The 19510-nt window shown below is 46.0% G+C and overlaps 1 protein-coding gene across 1 annotated transcript in view; it reads left to right on the forward strand.

Annotated features, from left to right (window-relative positions):
- Positions 1–18978, forward strand: part of LOC120850630 (retinol dehydrogenase 12) — a 37878-nt gene extending 18900 nt beyond the window's left edge. Inside the window, exons 3-6 of the mRNA XM_042288274.1 lie at positions 424–516; positions 4752–4937; positions 14970–15079; positions 18793–18978. Of these exons, the coding sequence (XP_042144208.1) occupies positions 424–516; positions 4752–4937; positions 14970–15079; positions 18793–18978 (575 nt within the window). The remainder of the gene's footprint in view (positions 1–423; positions 517–4751; positions 4938–14969; positions 15080–18792) is intronic.
- Positions 18979–19510: the final 532 nt, after the last annotated feature.

Raw genomic sequence — 19510 nt, forward strand, 5'->3', positions numbered from 1 at the left:
GCAGGAGATACTCAAAGTTGAAGCGACGACGTCGTCCGTAATACAGATTCGTTTCAAGAAAACAAATGGAACAGGTTAACGTCACCCCGCGTTCAATACCTCTTGTTCACACGTTTCGTACCGAGCCCCTCGTACGATTACAAACTATTGCATGCACACTTTAATACGTCGTTTTGCAAACATGCAACCTTTCACATAATAATAAAACTTCTGAATTTTCATTCAACGTGAAGCCTAATTATTTTTTTACCATCATTATGCTTGTTTACCAGTAATCAGTTATGACTAATGCGATGCCTAATACCGTTTGTGGCGTGTTTTTCTTTCTCAATTTTTTACAAAGTTGGGTAATGCGTGAATAAAGCGTGTTTTTACCAGAGATAGCAATATTTTCATTTTCTTTCCCACGCGATGACGTTTCAGCTCCTCCAAACCGCGAGGAGACAAAGGATGGATTTGAGGTCACCTTCCAGGCTAATCATCTCGGGCATTTCTTACTGACGCACCTTCTACTAGGCAAGTACCTTGCACAAACCCACCAATACGTCGTGATCACGTGAACCCACGGAGTCCATATGACAATAACTACGGTTCCCTTCGATTAACTTGTGACAAAGTGATAAAAGCAGTGTCTCTTAGCTGCCCCCCCCCCTTTCCCCCTTTACTGTGACCACAAGACAACGAAGTCTTTAAAAACGGTGCCGAGATAAAACGGCGAAGTGTTACCATCTTATCATGCTCGTTTCAGAATGAACAGGATTAAACGCATCTTCCTATGTTCAGCTGAACTACAAATATTTACTATAATTACGTTTTTATATGCATTTTTCTACGAAATCACTGATTTTCCTTATACCTGTATAACATGATAATTGAATGCCTAAGTAAAATTAGGAAATACGCGCTTGATAGACGACAGTAACCGTAAGGTTCTACAACAAGTGCAATTAAGTAACCTCAAGCTTTTATTCTTCGTAAAAGTGCGATCGACTCTACTTCGTTTCATAAGTCACACCGCAGCCTTCGTCACATTCAATTCGACATAGGGCAACAGGTAATGGGCCCGTTCGTCACAGCAGAACATTGGTCATAGGAATTAATTCGCCGCTGTAAAAACTCGTCAAACATAATCGCCAAGGTAATATGGTGTTTCGTTATATTTGGGTCTCCCAATAGGCTTTGTACTAGGGGGTCCACTTGGGTAAACAATTCAATTTCTCGCTAAATTTAGCGCAGCGGTCAAGCCGACGGCGACGCGCCGCTCATCGCGGAAATGGGCGCCTAAAAGCTGCGCTCTAAAAAGGTCAATTTATTGTTCCTAAAGTCGCTTCTCACCATCGTCCGTGCGCTTCCAGAAAGACCTTTTGTCTGCAGCTGTGTTCTGTTACCGAGGTTACCGAATTTTTCAGATTGCCCAATCCAGCGTGTTTCGTGGTTAGTTTTGGGGTTTAGAATCCCAGTTCCCCCGCGAATATAAAAGAGAGATCATTCTGGCTGCCGACCTTGCTTTCGCTCTTGAAATAGAGGTACTAACTACCAAGAGAGGAGGTGCGATTCTGCTCCACCAAGGGCCATTACTACACTCGTACTGAAGTCGACGAAAGACTCTTCTATTTGTCTCGCGGCAAAAGGGAACTTGTAAAACCAAAGTGCCACCCATCATGCAAAAACTCGCATAATATATTGTACAAGCGAGCATGCGCATGCCGTAGACCCAGCCGAGTTGAATTCACTTCGGCTTCCTTATGAGGTCAAGGAAAAATCAGGCCTGTACCGACATGTCGTTTTTATGTTTCTAATTGTTTTATTTAGAACAACTTTTATAAAGTGGGAGCAAACACGCGGGTGTAAATTGAAGATGACATGAACCCCGAGATTACAGGTAAAGAACGACACGTACACTGAAAAGTGGCGAAAGGCATTACGGTGTACGTGTCCTTCTTTACTTGCAGCCGTGGGGCTTGTCATGTAATCCTTTATAACGCGCTTCTTTGTTATAGCAGCCTAGCTCCACACCCAGCACTTTTAGATGCCGCCGCCTCTTTCACTGAGAACAATGCTTCGCATACTCTTGCTGCGAAGCACTGTCGCCGACTGCAATAGGCGCCTTCGCTTCATTGTCAGCCGCTAGAGGGATGATAGTCGTTTGGAAACGGAGAGCAGAGAACGCAACATCGTATTTTTTCGATTGGATATTTTCCTCAATGGACGTATCCTTTTCAAGTGCTACCATGACTCGCTGGCTCTTAATCATATTCGCTTTATATTCGCTGTAGAAAGACTCAACCTGACAGATTGATATTCTTAACGCACCGACTTTAATTGCAACCTTTTGAATCCGGCGTTAACGAGGCACATCTGAATGTCACAGCGATCCCGCGTGCCCCCGTGTCAAGTGGATACATGTGCCGTCAGTCGGCGCTTCTCTACCCGAATGCGCCTATAGCTCGTTTCAGCATAAGTCCAGACGCTGCAGATGTTACGAGCTAAGGAGTCAAGCAACGTCAGAAGCGCGTCACTGTGCCTTTGCTGTTTATTCATTGTTTCAGCGATGATAGAACACTTCCAGAAACAGGACGGACGCCATGATGGTGGGATTTTCACTCTGTCTCGTTGGTCTCTTCAGCTCGTAACGCCGGCTGCGTCTGGACTTAAACGAGGCCTAGTGACGAGTTCCCCTACGAAGAATTCTACAATGTCACATAGTATAATTCTTCGCAGGGGAACTGTTGCCCCGTTATCAATTTACGCCTGACAAACCCTCACAAAACGAACGAGCCTACACCCACTATACTTTGTTTCAGCTTCGGTCCGAGCGCGGCCGATGTTATGAGCCGAAGGGCCAATCAAACAGCGCAAAAAGCGCAGCGTCATGGCGTGCTCTCTGCGCTTGATAGGATTAGCCGGCGGAGGAGCACGCAGAGAGAGACGCCGAATACCGGCTAGTCCTATCAACTGCAGAGAGCATGCCATGACGTTGTGCCTCTTTCGCTGTTTGATTGGCCCCTCGGCTTATAACATCGCCCGCGCTCGGACCTCAGCTGAAACGAAGTATAGAAGGGAAAGTCACTGGGCCTTCCCAGAACATTATTGGTTTAGCGATGAAACAAAGCACACAGAAACAAGATGAACGCCATGACGTTGCACTTTTGAAGCTGTTTGATTGGTCCCGTCGACTCGTAGCGTCAGTTACGTCCGGACTTTAGGCGGAGTGAGGTGTGGGCAAAACATTTGTGGTTCGTCGGATTAAATGACAGGATTCATTTTAGGCGGACTAAATAAATGTGTCTGTTTCAAGGTTCGGGGCCGAAAGGGTGAACGCTATTTTGGTGGTTAGAGGTTTTATCGAAGCGAAAGAAGTATCGTAGAAAATAAACTTTTTTTATTGCTATATCACTACGTGTGCTACCTTTCTAGAATAGACCCACACCTCCTCTGTGTCGAGTATTTCGCGAAAGTGCATCATGTTCGCTTGCAGTGACTGCAAAGCCGCTTTGAGGCATGGAGTTAGAGTGATGCAGAGTGCCGTTCGTGACAAAGAATGACACGAAATTTGGTAAAACTGAAACGGCACCCAGAGAAAATTACATCAGAAAGCAAACAATAAACTTTATTTATTTTCGGTTTTGGGTCTTCTCTGTGGGGATGTGCAACTCTTTTTAGTATAGACGCTTTACACACGCGCCAAATTACAGCCGCCATTGCTGACCTTCTCTTGTCTTTCCCAGATGCCGAGCCACTAAAGCGGGCGTGGACAAGCCTCCAGAAAGGCCATCGCTGTGGAGAAGGACACTGTAAAAACTAAAATGGCAACAACCTGCCCCGCTATGGTAACGATGAAGTGAAGTAAATGTAATAAGAGGAAACAAGACTTGAAGGTCGGTTATGGCGGCGCCCATGCACAGCTGCTGTAAAGCGTCTATATGAACCCAGGCGGGGCTCTCGCGTTAGGCCAGTGCGCGGTGGCGCTGCTGTCGTGGCGGCGCATGCCCAGACGCTTTACTTGGCCCGAGAATCCGGCTTCTGCTCGCGCGCAGTGCCCACACCCAGTGTGGGCGAAATGCTCACTTTCTTTGTGTGTTGTTAAAAGCGTGTTGGTCTATGGATAAAGTTAAGAAGACGTCCCACATGTGCCGAACCGTATCCTTCAAGTATGTGCAGCGTTCGCGTGAACGTAGCTTCGTCAAGCTTGCAAAGGCACGTACTTGGCCGCACGAGCAGACACATGGCGGCGGCCAGGTGCCGTGCTCGCGATCGTCCATAACATCAGATTTAAGCCGCATTCGCACTCGTACATCATAAAGGAGTCACGCTGTTCGCGGAGGATGGCAGACTTCTCTGCGGATACGCCTCGAGCAAGTTGGAATTACGTTTGCTTTATACATACGTGTGCTTCACACATGTGTGCAGACGGTACTTGTATGACCAATGGGATCGTCATGCAAGGAAGGCCTCAGACAGCAGCAGACTCTTTTTGCAGGATGCAGGCACGTAACCAGGACGGAGGGGCGGGGGGGGAGGGGGGGGGGGACGGCCCCCCGCCCTCCGAGATCTTCAATTTTGCGGGGGCCTCCTCTCCCCTCCCCCTCAAAGCATCTTCTTAGGGGCGCTTCCCCCCCCCCCCCCCCCCCCCCCCCCCGAAACAAAATCCTGGCTACGTGCCTGGTAGGCTATATGAACAACGTGACCGTGGCTTTATGCTCTTTAGTGTCGAGCGAAGATAACGTAGGGCGTGACCGCACTCCCCGCAGACCTGTTGAAGAGGAGCCAGCCCAGCCGCATCGTGGTAGTGGGTTCCGTGGGGCAGACGCTGGGCCGGTTGGACATTAATGACCTCAGTTTCGGGGAGTACTGGTTCCCGCTCCTCAACTACTGCACCACCAAGCAGTGCAACATGCTCTTCACCGTCGAGCTCAGTCGGAGACTCCAAGGCACCGGTGAGTTTCTTCCTTCCTACGAAGCAATTTTGAACGGAACCCCCAATCCTAAAGTGTTGTCCGTTCCTCCGTGCATTTCCCGCTAAAAGTTAGCGGGACATTCGCCTGACGTGACCAAAACCACGATTCTCGCTAAATTTAGCGGGAAAGATCAATGCCGTGTGACTCGACACTGTGAAACCAACGCAGCAATTCAATTTTCCCGTAAAATTGGGCGGGAGAACTAACGTCACGTGAACTGACGCCACGGAACCTACGAAGCAATCTAGTTTCCCCGCTAAATTCGGCACGGAAAGGGATGTCATGTGTTTTGACGTCAAGTGACCTATACAACAATTTAGTTTCCCCGTTAAATTTAGCCGGGAAATCGACTTTACCTGATCTACGCACCAAGTCAGCTTTCCCGGAAAATTTAGCCGGGAAATTGATCTAAACAGACGTTCATCACTCCCGAAACGACTGTTTAATGTTTTCTAAACAGAATTATTTTAAATACTGCGTTGCTCGCATGGTAGGACCTGGAAGACAGTGGACGTGGGAAACGTTTATGGTTTTCTTTTTATTTCTTGTTTTGTTTCACCTTCAATTGTAGAGCGCAGCTCTTAGGCGCCCGTTTCCGGCTTGAGCGGCGTCGGCGTCGCCGTCGGCGTAACCGTAAGGTCACGTGACCCCCCCAGGTCACGTAACCCCCCAGGTTGCGTGACCCCCCAGATCACGTGACCCCCCAAATCACGTACCCCCCAGGTCACGTGACCCCTCAGTACCGTTCTCCTCAGTACCCTCCCCTCAGTACCCTCCCCTCCTTCTCCTCAAGAGCTGCGCTCCAATTCGGCGTTGCCGGGAGTTGTAAACGGCTTTCATTTTTTGTGTGTGCCTCAGTGATTCACCTTAAATTACTGATGTGAAGTCGGATCTTTGTACTTTGTGGTAGAGTGGCCACTTTGAGGAGGACACGCGGGGATACACATTTAAGCTGCAGTCACATTTTCGGTCGATTTTCGTTCTCAACCCGGTTATAAAGGTGGATGTTAAAACTTTCAGTCCAATTCCGTGCGAATTTCATAAACGAGGAGAGCCGATTCAATAGACCAATTTCACCAAGCGTTCCGCGCGTGCGTAAGGCCGCCGTAACTTTAGTTCAGAGGGGGAAGGCGGCAGTGCACGAGACGGCTCGTGCTGTTTCGTGCTCTACACGTGGAGAGTTCCAACGAGGTTGTCGCAAGTGCAGAAAAACTAAAGTTCTCTCAATGCATTGCGCCAGCGGTGGCGTGGTTAAACTGGCTGGTGAGATCGGTCCATTGCATTTTTATTAGGCCTTTTGCTAAATTATCCCAGCATCAAGGACCCTGCTGCGAGTGTAGCTACACGCGCTGCACGTGCTAGCGGCTGCAGTAGTAACTCTTCCAAAACAAAGGCCTAAAACAAATTTCATCTTGCACGCGCATTCGTGAACGCCTGATTTTGGTTATCTACTTCGAATAATTTGTTCGAGGAATTTGACCGCATAGTAAGTATTACGCTATTTGAGCGTGGTTATTTTTTGTTGGTGCTAAACTAACACTGATGGGCCTGATAATCGTATGATGGGGTATTACACAATGGTAGCTCTATAACAGAGCCTAGATTTCTCTTTGTTTTTCTGCGTACGTTATTGGAATGAGGTGCATTTCGAAACTGATGCAATTGTTTCAGGATGTTTTTTTCTGCTTTTATATAAAAGTGATTCTACAAGTGCTAAAATGAAAACAAAATTTGAAGTTCACTTCTAGTGTCAAACCTTTGAAACTACCGTGTCTTTTTCTTCTTTTTTTCAGCATATTTTATTTTATTTATTTATAAATACCCTCAAGGCATGAAGCATTATAGAGGGGAGTGGTACAGCAAATACAATAAGTAAAATGGAATAATAATTGGGAAAGCATACACGAAAGAAAATTTAAAAAAAAACAAAAAACAATGGTTACAAATGATTAATACACTTTGATACTATATAGTCCACTAGCCTGAAACCGGCAAACACAACGTCTTCTACTGATACAGTTAAATAATCAATCAGATATATTTTTTAAGGCAGATTGAAACAAATCATAATTAGTAATAGTGGCTATCAGAGAGGGAAGGTGGTTCCAGTCACTAGACGTACGTGGGATGAAGGAATAAAAAAAGGAATTAGTGTTGCATGAAATGACTCCTACTTTATGTGGGTGATCCATCCGTGACGACATGTATGAAGGTGATGTTAACAGTTCACCGCGTAAAGTGGTGTGGTGGAAAATTTTATGGAACAAACAAAGTCGTGCGTTTTTGCGTCGTGACGCTAGGGAAGAAAGACCTAGGTTAGATTTCATGGAGGATACGCTAGCAGCTCGTTGGTAGTTAGATTATATAAATCGAACCGAGTTATTTTGAATCATTTCCAACTGATTAACGAGAGTTCCGATGCCAGGATCCCATATCGCTGAAGCATATTCTAGTTGTGAGCGCACAATTGTTTTGTAGAACAGTAATTTAATAGAAGTAGGGGCCGAGTAAAAGTTGCGTTTTAGGTACCCAAGCATACGGTTAGCCTTGTTAGTAATGTAGTCGATGTGAATTTGCCAGCTAAGATTAGAAGTAATATGGACGCCTAAATACTTGTATGATTCGACAGTTTCGAGTAGACTACTATCAAGGTGACATGAAGGTAAGTTAGCGGAACAACGAGAGATTCGCATGAATTTGCACTTGTTAACATTTAGTGTCATATGCCACGTTTTGCACCAAGAAGTGATAGCGTCAATATCAGATTGAAGTGCATGCACGTCATTGATAGAGGTTATTTCCCGGTAAAGAACACAATCATCTGCGAATAGATGAATCGAAGATGATACACAGTTTGGTAGATCGTTAATATAGACAAGGAAAAGTAATGGCCCAAGTACAGTACCTTGGGGTACGCCAGATATTACAGGGTGAAGGAGAGAGCTGACTTCATTCGCGGTTACAAATTGCTGACGATGTGTGAGAAAGCATTCAAGCCATTTTAGTATGTTAATATCAATACCTATTTTTTTTAGTTTTAGTAGCAGGAGCTGGTGAGATACCTTATCAAATGCTTTCGCGAAATCCAGATATATACAGTCGGCGGATGATCGATTATCGAGTATAGATTGCAACTTATGGGTGAATAAAGCCAGTTGTGTCTCGCACGAAAAAGATTTGCGAAAACCGTGCTGTGCGCGGTGAAAAAAAGAATTTGATTCCAGATAGTTCGCCATATGGGAGAAAAGTATGTGTTCTAGAATTTTGCAAGGAACGCTAGTGATTGATATGGGTCTGTAGTTGTAGGGTGAGTGCTTGTCGCCAGATTTGTGCACGGGAACCACCCTCCCTATTTTCCAGTCCTGCGGGAGCTCACCAGAATTGAGGGATTGCTGAAAAATTTTAGCGAGGGCGACAGAGGTATAGGCTTTCGTGTTTTTTAGGAACATGGGAGTAATGCAGTCAACACCAGAGGAGGAGAAAGGTTTGAGAGAGTCAATAATTTTGGCAACACCATCAGTCTCAATCTGCACAGGATACATGGGTAAATACTCAGGGTTACTAAATGAAGGCAAAACGTCAGAAAAAACACACGAAAAAGCGCTGGAAAACACGTTGTTAAGCGTATCTGAACACTGTTTGTCATCAATTGGTTCACCGTCCAAATTCGTTAGTACAATTCGCGAACTATCAGCCGGGTTCACTACATTCCAAAATTTTCTTGGATTGTTCAGCAACATATTTGGTAATGTGTTGGTTAGAAAATTTTCCTTCGCCGATTTGACTGCAGAATTATATTCATCAGCCGAGGTACGATATAGAGACCATCGATGTTGGTCACTAGACGTTTTTGCACTTCTATACATGCGTTTTTTTCGATTGGAAAGGCGCCTGATAAATGAATTATACCATGGTGCTTGCGGATTATAACAGATTACACGAACTGGAATAAAACGGTTAGCAAGCTCTGTCATCTTCGTTTTTAGAAGCTTCCAATTATATTCAACTGAGCGTGCTTCGAACCCGTTTAGAAACGCTTGTAGAAATAAAAACAGTTCATCATTGATTTGGTTAAAGTCAGCATTAGGATAATTACGTATCACTTTAGTTCTATTGGAAAACTTTTTTACAGGAATAGTCACAGAAAAATTTAGTAGAGAGTGATCACTTATTTTCGGCATGTATGTTACTTCTGAGCATAACTCGGGACGAGTAGTTAATACCAAATCTAACAGGTTCGCACTTGTCGGTGTAACTCTGGTTGGTTCGGAAATAATCTGTGTAAAGTGAAAGTATGAACATAACTCAATAAATTCCTGGCAAACGGACGAGGACGAATTTAGTGAAGGGGGGGACGTTGACCATTTGATTCCTGGATAATTAAAATCACCCAGCAAGAATACAGGGGATGTTGGGTACCGTGTGATAACGATGTTTATGGCATCATAGAGCTCAGTAACAAAGGTAGAGGAATCATTCGGGGGGCGATAGCAAACCCCGACAACCATTCTACAATGAGCTAGTTTTACAGACACCCATATAATCTCTAAGCATGACGCAATATGAAGTGCGAATGACTCAAATTCCTTTTTAATCGCTATTAGTACACCACCACCTTGCCTCGTTTCCCTATCTCGTCTGTAGAAATGAAATTGATTGGACAAATCGAATATTTCATTTTCACGAATGTTACTGTTAAGCCATGTCTCTGTTAACACGACAATATCGGCAGAGCAAGAATCAATAGCAGAAGAAATTTCGGTGCGGTTTCTGACAACGCTTCTGATATTAGTAAATAAAATAGAGACTTGTGATAAGGATGCACGATAACCACAGCCCCTCGGTAACCCCTACGTGTCTGACGTATCACGTTGCCTGGATGACGCAGCGTGTTGTCCCGAGGGCACAGTTGTTCGTGTATCGGTAGTAGCTGATTGGGATATCGGAAGTCGTGACTCACAAATTTTATCGGAGACAGGGTCGTACGTGTATAATTTTCCATTAACGGACAGTTTGTTGTATTTCAGCTGGAAGGAGGTAGTCTAGGTATATTGACTATCTTTCCATTCACAAAACTGTAACTAGAGAAGCTTGCACATCTCGACTGATATGTTGTCCCCAGAGCGTGCGACGTGCCCTACTACAGAAATTTTACAGATCACACGAGCGTAAGTACTTGCCAAGCCCCATAGTTCCGAGAGCCACCATTCGTTGTTGTCGTTTCTAGCTCAGTCCCACTTCCCGTGCGGCTACCACCTTGTCCACCAAACGCCCGTAGCCCCACTGTCACGCCCCTCCCCCTCAATTCACAGTGTCCATCAGGGAGGGTACTGTACTGGAGGTCTGTACTTTCTAATTGATCGCGTCACAGGGTCTGTGCGCAGATATCGTCCTGAAAGTTCAACAATGGCGCTTGGTATCTGTGCATCGTCTATAGGCATACAAATACCAGTAGTGTAACGCACGTTATCATTATAATTGCACTATAAACATAACCTTAAATTGCAAGCTTTCACCCTTGTTGGTGTTAGACTGGTGGCAGCTGATAGAACCCGTTTGCTGTACTGACGTCTAACCCCTAGTTAGCTCATTCGGTAGAGCGCTCTACTGGAAATGGAGAGGTCCCGGGTTCGATACCCGGACCAGTCACCTAGCTGTGTTTGGAAGTTTGACATAACTTGCGATAAAAATTGAGTGATCCCAAGTAGCTCTGCAATTCTTTGACGTTTGACAGCTCTTGCGCATCGAGGACCGCTTTGACTTTCTTCGATACGGGGTGAATTCCTTCAGGATCAAGCATGCGGCGGAAGTACTCCACACTTTTCTGGAACAGTGAACATTTTTCCTGTTGGAGCTTCAATCCGGCATCACTTATTTCTCTAGGACTGCCTCAAGATTCCGACAGTGCTCTTCTGTGGCCCCCGTGACCAGGATGTCGTCAAAATAGACAATGACCCCTTTACAATCTCGCAGGATATTTTTCATCTCTCTCTGAAATATGGCGGGGGGCGACGCCTTTGCATAAGGCAGTCTGCTGTACTGAAATGGACCCTTCCTTGTGCGTGTTAATTGTGATAAACAATTTTGCTGCCGGCTTCAGTTAATCTGCTGGTATGCATAAGGGCCATATTTCAATCAAGATTATGTTCATGCACAAACTTAACATAGTTACTTTTACTTTTTTACTGTTTCACCTAAATACTCAAGCTAAAAAACGCAAAAGAAAACGCAAAAACTCGAAACTTCACATAGTTTAGCGCCTAAAAACACGAGAAAATTTAAAGTGTCATTTTTTTAAGTCTTGGGAAGAAAAAGTAACGAGTAACGGAACTATGTTACACGTTACTTGAAATACGTAACGTGAGTACGTTACATGTTCCTGTTCTAAAAAAAATGTAACAAATACGTTACAAGTTACCGAAAAAATTAATCCGTTATTGGTAACCCCGTCACTTGTAACGCGGTACCGCCAACACTGGACCAAGTATACCTGCACGGACCCCCACTGATTCGGCAGAAGCTTCTTGGTCGCGGTGAAATTGCGAGGATAAAAGGGGACTATTTCTTTCAATCTTGCCTTTGCAAAGCTCGATGACGTAATTGTGGAATCGAAATCACAACCCTGACGACAGTCGAGCGCGGTTCATAGATTGGACACGAGAACTGCGTGAGCAGCCGACTTTGGCTCGTAACAATCAGTGCCTCGGCGGACACTCGGGTAGCGGCTCGTGTCCAACCAGTGCGGTGATGAGAATTGCCGGACAATACCTGGAGCTCATCACGCGTTTTCTACTTTGCCGACTCCAGCGCGTGGTTATAGTTAACGTTGGTGGCATACCATAAGCACCAGGCCACGTGGCCGCTTGTTCTGGCTGTGAGCTGAAGGGACGAACGGCGCACATATTTGTCCTATTACTTTGCCGACCGCCATTGCTTAAAAATAAAAACTACGGCAAGTTTATTCAGTTATTAATGATAGGAGGAGTGATTTTGAGTAGTATTTACCACGAGTAGAAAACTCGTTTCATGGCCCCTTTAATTTCGACGCGTTTCTGGGTTTAGGTCAACGTTTTTTGATTATGGAGAGTTGGGAAACTCCCGGCATACCGTGGCTCCATTTTGTAGCGCTTCCCAGAAGCGGCACTGGCGTCCCATTACGATTTAAGCGTGCTGCCCACAGTCCCGGTATTGCCCGGGCGCGCGCTTAAAAGCGCGCTTCAAGGCTTCCGGTGCGGTACGCGGAACACGGTAGAGCGCGATCCAAACCAACGCGTTTTTGTGCGCGCGTAGGCCATGCGCATCCCGGAAGTTGCGTATTTCGTGACGTTTTTGCTGTTTCCGAAGCGCTTTCTGAGTGACAACCATGCGCGTTGGTTAGGACATCCGCCCTCGGGCGAGCGTAGAGTATCTGTGCCAGATGGCAAAGAAACGCGGAGCCGGAACTAGTGCCCTTCACCGAATGCCCGAGTAAGGAGCGCCCTACTACGTTTTCGTACACGTTCAGAAAAAGTTCAAACCATCCAGCTTTCTTTTGCGCGCCCTGAAGGCGCAAGGAATCATCGCGACGTCACGAAATACGCAATTTCCGGGAAGCGCACGGCCTACGCGCGCACAAGAGCGCGTTGGTTTGGATCATGCTTAACGGCCTCCTAGAAATCTATTGGTCCTTATCAGCGACCTACTTTACTAACCGGACGCGCGAGCAGAAAATTCCGTTATATGACCGTTGCTTACGGGCGTGCCCTAAAGAAAAGAGGCAAAACCACGGATAGGTGCACTTCGTGGCGAGAAAACATTGTATAATATACTATAGCATTTTACTTTTTGCTTTGGTGCGCACGTTCTCTTTAAATAGACTTGGTACAGCGGTCATTATTTGCTTGACAAGTTCTGCGGCGGCTTGGTTGGCCGCGTGCCAACGCCTTTCAGAGCAGGAGCTAGGCTGCAGACGACGCGCAAGGGACCGATCCTAAATTCCTAACGGAACCGCAGCGCCAGCGCTTCGTCGGCTACTGCGGGGCAATTTTACGAATGGGAGGATTATTTTTGTAATGTGAAGCGGAATGGGAACCTTTGACACCCCGCCTCCTCCGATCACGGCCCGACCAGCGGCATCAGTGCCCGACAGTTTACGTCATCCCATATTGTTGTTACACCACTGATACGCGAACACACGGTCATATTGGCGATAATTCCAGTCTTCTGTTCACAACCCAACATTGCCATCACGATGTTGCTGCTATGTTGCTGACACGCAGAAATACAGAACCGCGTTGACTACCGGTTGGCTCTCGGCATTAGAAAACAGAACCGAATTCAGCAGAAAAGGCACCCAGGCACCGGGCAGCAAACCTGACTGTCTTGGACGCAGTTTCCGCGATTTCCATGAAGTCGTCAACGTCGACACATCCACGTTGGACACGTCGTTCCGCGTGGTCCGCATGGTCCCGCGTGGGTTCCGCAATCCGGAGATAGTTATCTTAGCCCAGTGAACGTAGCGCTGCTGGCACTGCTCCGGAACTTCACTATTTCTGGAGGCTTCGTTTGCTCGTTTGATAAACTTAGTGGTAAAAACGTCAATGCAACCGAAATGTTCTGCACGTTTGGACTGGGAGGCGGAATTACAAGCGGCCTTCATCGCCGCTGAAGCTCAATCAACAACATGTATTAATCAACGTGTGCGACGTGCTCGAGAAACGAAACCGAAAGATGAGTCGGGAAGGCGGAGGTTTTCTCCCGTCTGCCTGGAGAAGGAGAAAAACGTCTCGTTCCTCCCTTCTGCTCGTGTCCGCTTGGGGGTGCGTCAGTAGAAGGGAGGAAAATGCGCCGTTGCTACGTTGCTACCTTTTTCCTCCATTTTTTCTTGGAGTGTAGCTCTCTTCTCTCTGTGCCGACGCGCTACTCTCCCCATCGCTGTTGCCTAGGCAATCCCTTTGGTCACGACGAGGATTGCACACCACCGATCGGGTGATGAGGGGTCACACACGGCTAGCTAGCTACAGCCGCCATAGACCATTCCATTTAACGCTCTCAGGGCGGCGCCATTTTTTTAGACCACAGCGCCCTCTCCACACATCCGGGAAGTTCGGCAAGTTCGGCGGGGTAAAACGAGAGGCACGCGCCCGACTCTGCTAGCAGACGACAAATCGGGAGGTTGCCGTTCTCCATCTTTGGACTGTACCGGCGGGCTGTACCGAACATCGATATCTCGCTCGTAGCTGTCGTTGTGAAGTGGCACGCGTCCTTAGAATATTTATGGCTACTCCAAAATCAGCCATTAGCGCTCTGTTGTTTTATTTCACTAAAAGATGAACTAGCGTATCTTTGTTCCGTTACTTCAATAGCAGTGGAGTCAGCCAGCAACTCAACCACTGAGTCTATTTCGCCATGAGGGCACGTTTTTACATATTATTCCAGACTCTCACTCATTGTCGCTAAAGGCCTCCACCAGTACGAACTTAGTATAGTAAAATACCTACAGCAACCGGATTTACTTTTTGGCGGAGCGGCTGGCCACTCTGACACAGTTTTTCCATTTTCTTTCATTAGCACGAAGGTAACATCGCAATTAGACTCGGTTAGTCTTTTTATCGAACATAGCATTACAAGATAACTTGCATATTGAAATCGCGCACCTGCGCTTGAAATTTTCAAAATTACTAGATTTTATACCGAGTGTGGAACGCCAGCCGGATGTTAAATATAGCCCACTCGGCGAAGCAGACGACGCCCAGGATGAGAGGGGGAGGGCATTTTTTCTCTCTCCGCTCTTCTTAGAGGAACGGCCTATAGTCTCTTGGAAGTGAACGTTGTATCGGTTGAAAACCTTTGCAAATGTAGCAAATTATGTTATGTGTTTTTTTTTTATTTATTTATTTATCTGTGCTGAGTGCGTCAATCGCGTGTTTACCGCCTAAAATGCTAACATGAAGATTTGTGTTATCCTTTACCGTTGCTTTGGTCAGTGATTTGGGAAGGTAGTGTTCTACTAACACTGGTTCATTCGTGCAGGAGTGACAGTGAACTGCTGCCATCCAGGCTACGTACGGTCGGACATCGCCAACCGCAGCGAAGATATGCAAACCTGGCTCTTCAACCGACTTCTCGACGCCTATGGCAAGGTTCGCATCACTACGAATTTGCCTTAATAAGGCTTCTTTTGTGTCAAATAAAAGTAGGGGCAGTACTTTGATCATACCTCACAAAATGGACGTAGAATAAGAGTTCGGTAAATCTTGCTGCAATCATTGGTGTCCCGAGACCCATAACATAATTTCTGACGAGAACGCCATTGATTGACGAATTGTGTTGTGCGTGCTTTCTAGAACTGCATTTTAAAGCTCGGGGATGTTCAGATTGTTTCCACTGTCTTCTCCCTCGTACCTTGGGTGAAAGAAATACTATAGCTTGTATTGCAACAAATTCGCCAACGTATCATTTATGGGGTTCAAGAGCAGGGTACATCGACGCAGGTACTTGAAGTACAAGGTAACTCATAAATTAGAGGCAAAGTGTCGATTTATATCTTGTCAGTATAAATTATAGCGGTATTTGCCGGAAATATCATGCGAAACTCCAGACGTGGACTGTGTGCCGGAGCTATGGTTAGCAGGCCACTTCCGAACGTCGTATCTAGAAAAGAAACTGGAATACTGCTCAAGCAGAAACTGCTTCGTGCAAGTTTATAAGTAAAAATTCACCAAAATTGTTAAGACAATTTTTTCCATTCATTCCGCCATTTCATGTATACAGCAGGTCATTTATGCGTAGGTTTTATACCATTTACACCTTAGTCCTCTCCCTCTACCTCTCAGTATGCGTAACAGTAGACTACTGCTGAAATCTAAATATCTCTATCAATATTATAGCGCCGGGTGAAAGTGCTGTTCGTAATATACTAAATGAATTCAGCATTATCTAATGTTCTAGTTACATAATTAGGGTTGTGTGGATAATTAGACAGCGTAGTTGGTCAGCCATTTTAAAGTAGCGACGAGTCACTCGCTGTAGATGAGAAATTTAGCCAGTGCGAGATGAAAACGCGAGGCTTTTGCACATTGCAAAGCCTGACGTTTTCGTCGTGGGATGCGCGTGCCGGGGAGAAATCCCCGGGATTTCTCCCTCGTGTGGAATACCCCTAACGTGGACCTCGATGAGCGCATCTTGCTCCTTGAGTTCCCTTGCCAGGCCATCCAGCTCGTCCGTTATTTCTGCGAGCCATTCTTCGTGATGAGGCCTGAAGTTCCAATTGACACCGCAGCTTGGGTCTTTTGGTTTAGACGTTCGATTTCGGCTTGCGTCACCAACCTTTTCGCCTGGAGCCGCTTCATGTTTGTTGTTCGCTGATCTCTTATGGTCGCTGGATTCCCGGGTTTCGGCACCAAAATGTTCGATAATTTAGACTACTCTGGTTTACAAACAAGATATATACAACTTATTTACAGTTGAGACATTGATTGATTGAAATCGTGTCTTTATTGATGAGAAAGGTTCGCCTGCCTATGGTCTGGTGAACCTGAGGCGGGAGCGAGGGGGTTGTGAGGGTTGTAGGAAGAGGGGATTATGATGATGATTAGGTTAGATGAATGGATGGACCCGGGATGTCCTGATAAAATGTATTAGTGAATCCAGGATTTGCTTTCTGTGTTGTGCCTGTCCTTTTGGGTGGGCCCAGGATTCTAAATCCTTTGGTTTCGCCTCACTCGTTAGCGAGGCCCATGCGTCGTGTCTGAATTCCTCCAGACTCTTGCAGACCCACAGTATGCGTGTTGTTGCCAGCAACCCTCCTGCGATGCACTTCTTGCACACAGGGTCGATGTCTTCATTTCCTTCTTCCTTTTTTTGTAAACGTTGCTTTTCCTGCCGGTGTTAAGGCTGTACCAATCCTGATTCTTCGTAATCGTACGTTCTTCCACCTCGTGTATCCTTGCGGGATTGGGCCTTTTACTGCCAATAGAAGGCCTTTCAGGTAGAGTTTGCGTTCTTCTTTTGCCGATTCGGCTCTTTCTTCTGGGTCAATGGGAGCTTCCTCGGTTGCTTCTTCCCGAGAGGTTAGGCCAGTTGCAGAGCTGGTGCTGCTAGCTGCCTCCGCGGTGGCCTGGTGTGCCCTCTCTGAGACATGGGGAGGGCTCTTGAAGGTTGATGTCGTACCGACCAACGGTTCCAACTTGAGATGGTAGCCTTTTTTCTTCTTCTCTTCTTAGGAGATGCCCCTTGGTTTCTTTTCTTGTGAGCTGTGTAGTCGGGCGCGTATCCCCATTTAGCGGGAAATGTCCTCAATATTTAATATTACTAAACCACTCATTTAAGAAACCCGTCCTCGAAACCCGGACCGTTCGCGTCCACCGAGATCGAACTAAGTACGATTACAGCGCCGCCCTTTAGCGGCGAGTCAAAACTTGAGAGCTGCTTTGCCGTGCAGTTCCCGGAGTGGCCGTTGCGGGAGAAATGGCAGCGTTGTGATCGCGTCTAGTTCGATTCTCGAGTACGGATCGGAGCCACCTTTTTCAAAGCGGGCTCCTGCGTCAGTTTCCCAACTGAGTTGTTCTAGCAACGTTACTTGGCGCGCCTCTCAGCTGGGGTTGTTAGGCTTATGCACCCTGTAATACCGGGCAACTTAGTTCAGCTCAATGACACTTGGGGGATGCCAACGATCGTTGGCTTAATGACAGATGAGAGCGCTGGTGCAACAAGGGTATAACTGGTTGATTCCTTGAACCATAGTTAACTTGAAGGCATTTGGGTCACTTGTGCACGAAAGTATTAAGTTGTCTTAAGGCTCGTTCACACACTTGCGAGTGCTTACAACCTAGTGCGTTACAACCTCTCGTGATCTCTTATGATGAGAGTACGCACTGGTGGAATCTATCGGGTAGCCGTGGAACGCTAGATTTCTGCATATTCCTTTTTTTACGTAGGATTTTTTCACTATTCTCTCGAAAAACATTTGACAATGTTATAAACAATCCTTTGTCAAAATAGTACGTAAATTTAATTTAAAAAAATGTTGCAAAACCTTCGCTCTAGTGAAATGCAACTCCGGGGAAACCTCATATAGATGGCGCCAGCATGCCATTGTGTTCTCAAGAGGTCCAATGCACTCGGTCGCAAGCAGACACCAGTGTGTAAACCTGCTTTTAGAAGTTAGTTGACCACCTTAGTTTTTTTTTTTTTTATTTTAGTCAAATTAGACAATACATTTTGTCTGGAGTACCAAGGCAAAAACCAGAAGGTCTGACGAGACCTCAGTACCACTGCACAAATAAAATATTAAAAAGACAATGAAACTCGTCGACAGCAGAGCACGCTAAAACAAGAAGCACACTTAAATAACATATAATGAATAACAAAATATGCATATCAATGACATTTATATAGTACACATATTTGATACTAAAAACTATACTATAATACTAAAAAACAAGGACGCATAAAAAAAGCAGAGACAGCAAATAGGATAAAACCAGATATTTAAGATCAGTTTCTAACATTTGTTGGCAACAGAGTTTCTTTCACTATGATTTTGTATGTGTTTAGTGATATACACTTGATGTAATAAGTGTATGAAGATAACTCTGTGTATTAAGGAAGTTTGGAATGTGAAATAAGAGTATTTGTCTACCTATGTTTGTCCTGATTTTGGGGAGTATATACTTGTCGTTTCGAGTGTTGTAATGGTGGTCGGGTCTAGTGTATGCAGATGGATGGCTAGGTTGTTGAAGTCTAAGGTCATGGAATATGTAGCCGAAGGTCAAGTAGAAAGGAGTTCTACCGAAGGTCAAGTGGACAGGAGGATCACTGATCATTCTGCGAAATGTTTGTCCTTTTTCTCCAGAACGTTAAGCAGGGATCCGAAACGACCGTTTACCTGGCTGTTTCCGAAGACGTAGAGACCATCAGCGGTAAGTATTTTTCGGACTGCAAGAAGTCTTTCGCCGTCCCTTGGGCCACCGACCGGATCAAGGCAAAACAACTCTGGGAAGAATCGCTGAAGATGACCAAGGTCAAAGAAGCCGTGTGATGGAGACAGCTGCATGCGCCGTCTACTTTCAATCGGCTCTTCCGTTGTGCCTTTGGACTCTCAACCGCTCCTGTATAACCCCCCATATTTGATCTCAAGTCATCCAAAGTTCCGCCTGGCGGGAAGTTGATCATCCCGTGGGTGGGACGAGAGCTTGTTCGTGTTATTCGAGCTCAGTACCTAATAATTCTGGTGGACAACTCTAGTGTGAACGGGGTAGTGGTTTTTATATGTTTGCTTTCTCAGTGAAATGTCTTTTTTTTTTTACGTAAAACTACGTTTTTCTCCGCGCGTGAAGGGAGTGCAAAGTTTGTAAATCAGTGTAAAAAAACAAAAAACAAAAAAAAACTTGGCCGCCGAGGTGACTTGACACGGATAACACCTGACGGCACGCCACCTGCTGCCGAAAACAGCACAGTGCGCACGCGCGTCCCTTATCTGCTGGCCTGCTCGTTAGCTCGCCTTTAACGCGACGCGCTCCTGTCTGATTGAAACGGCGATAGACGCCGCTCGGGGTGCCGTGATTCCGCAA

The sequence above is a fragment of the Ixodes scapularis genome, unplaced genomic scaffold (assembly GCF_016920785.2).
Source record: "Ixodes scapularis isolate PalLabHiFi unplaced genomic scaffold, ASM1692078v2 ptg001496l_1___fragment_2___debris__unscaffolded, whole genome shotgun sequence".
Lineage (NCBI taxonomy): Eukaryota > Metazoa > Arthropoda > Arachnida > Ixodida > Ixodidae > Ixodes > Ixodes scapularis.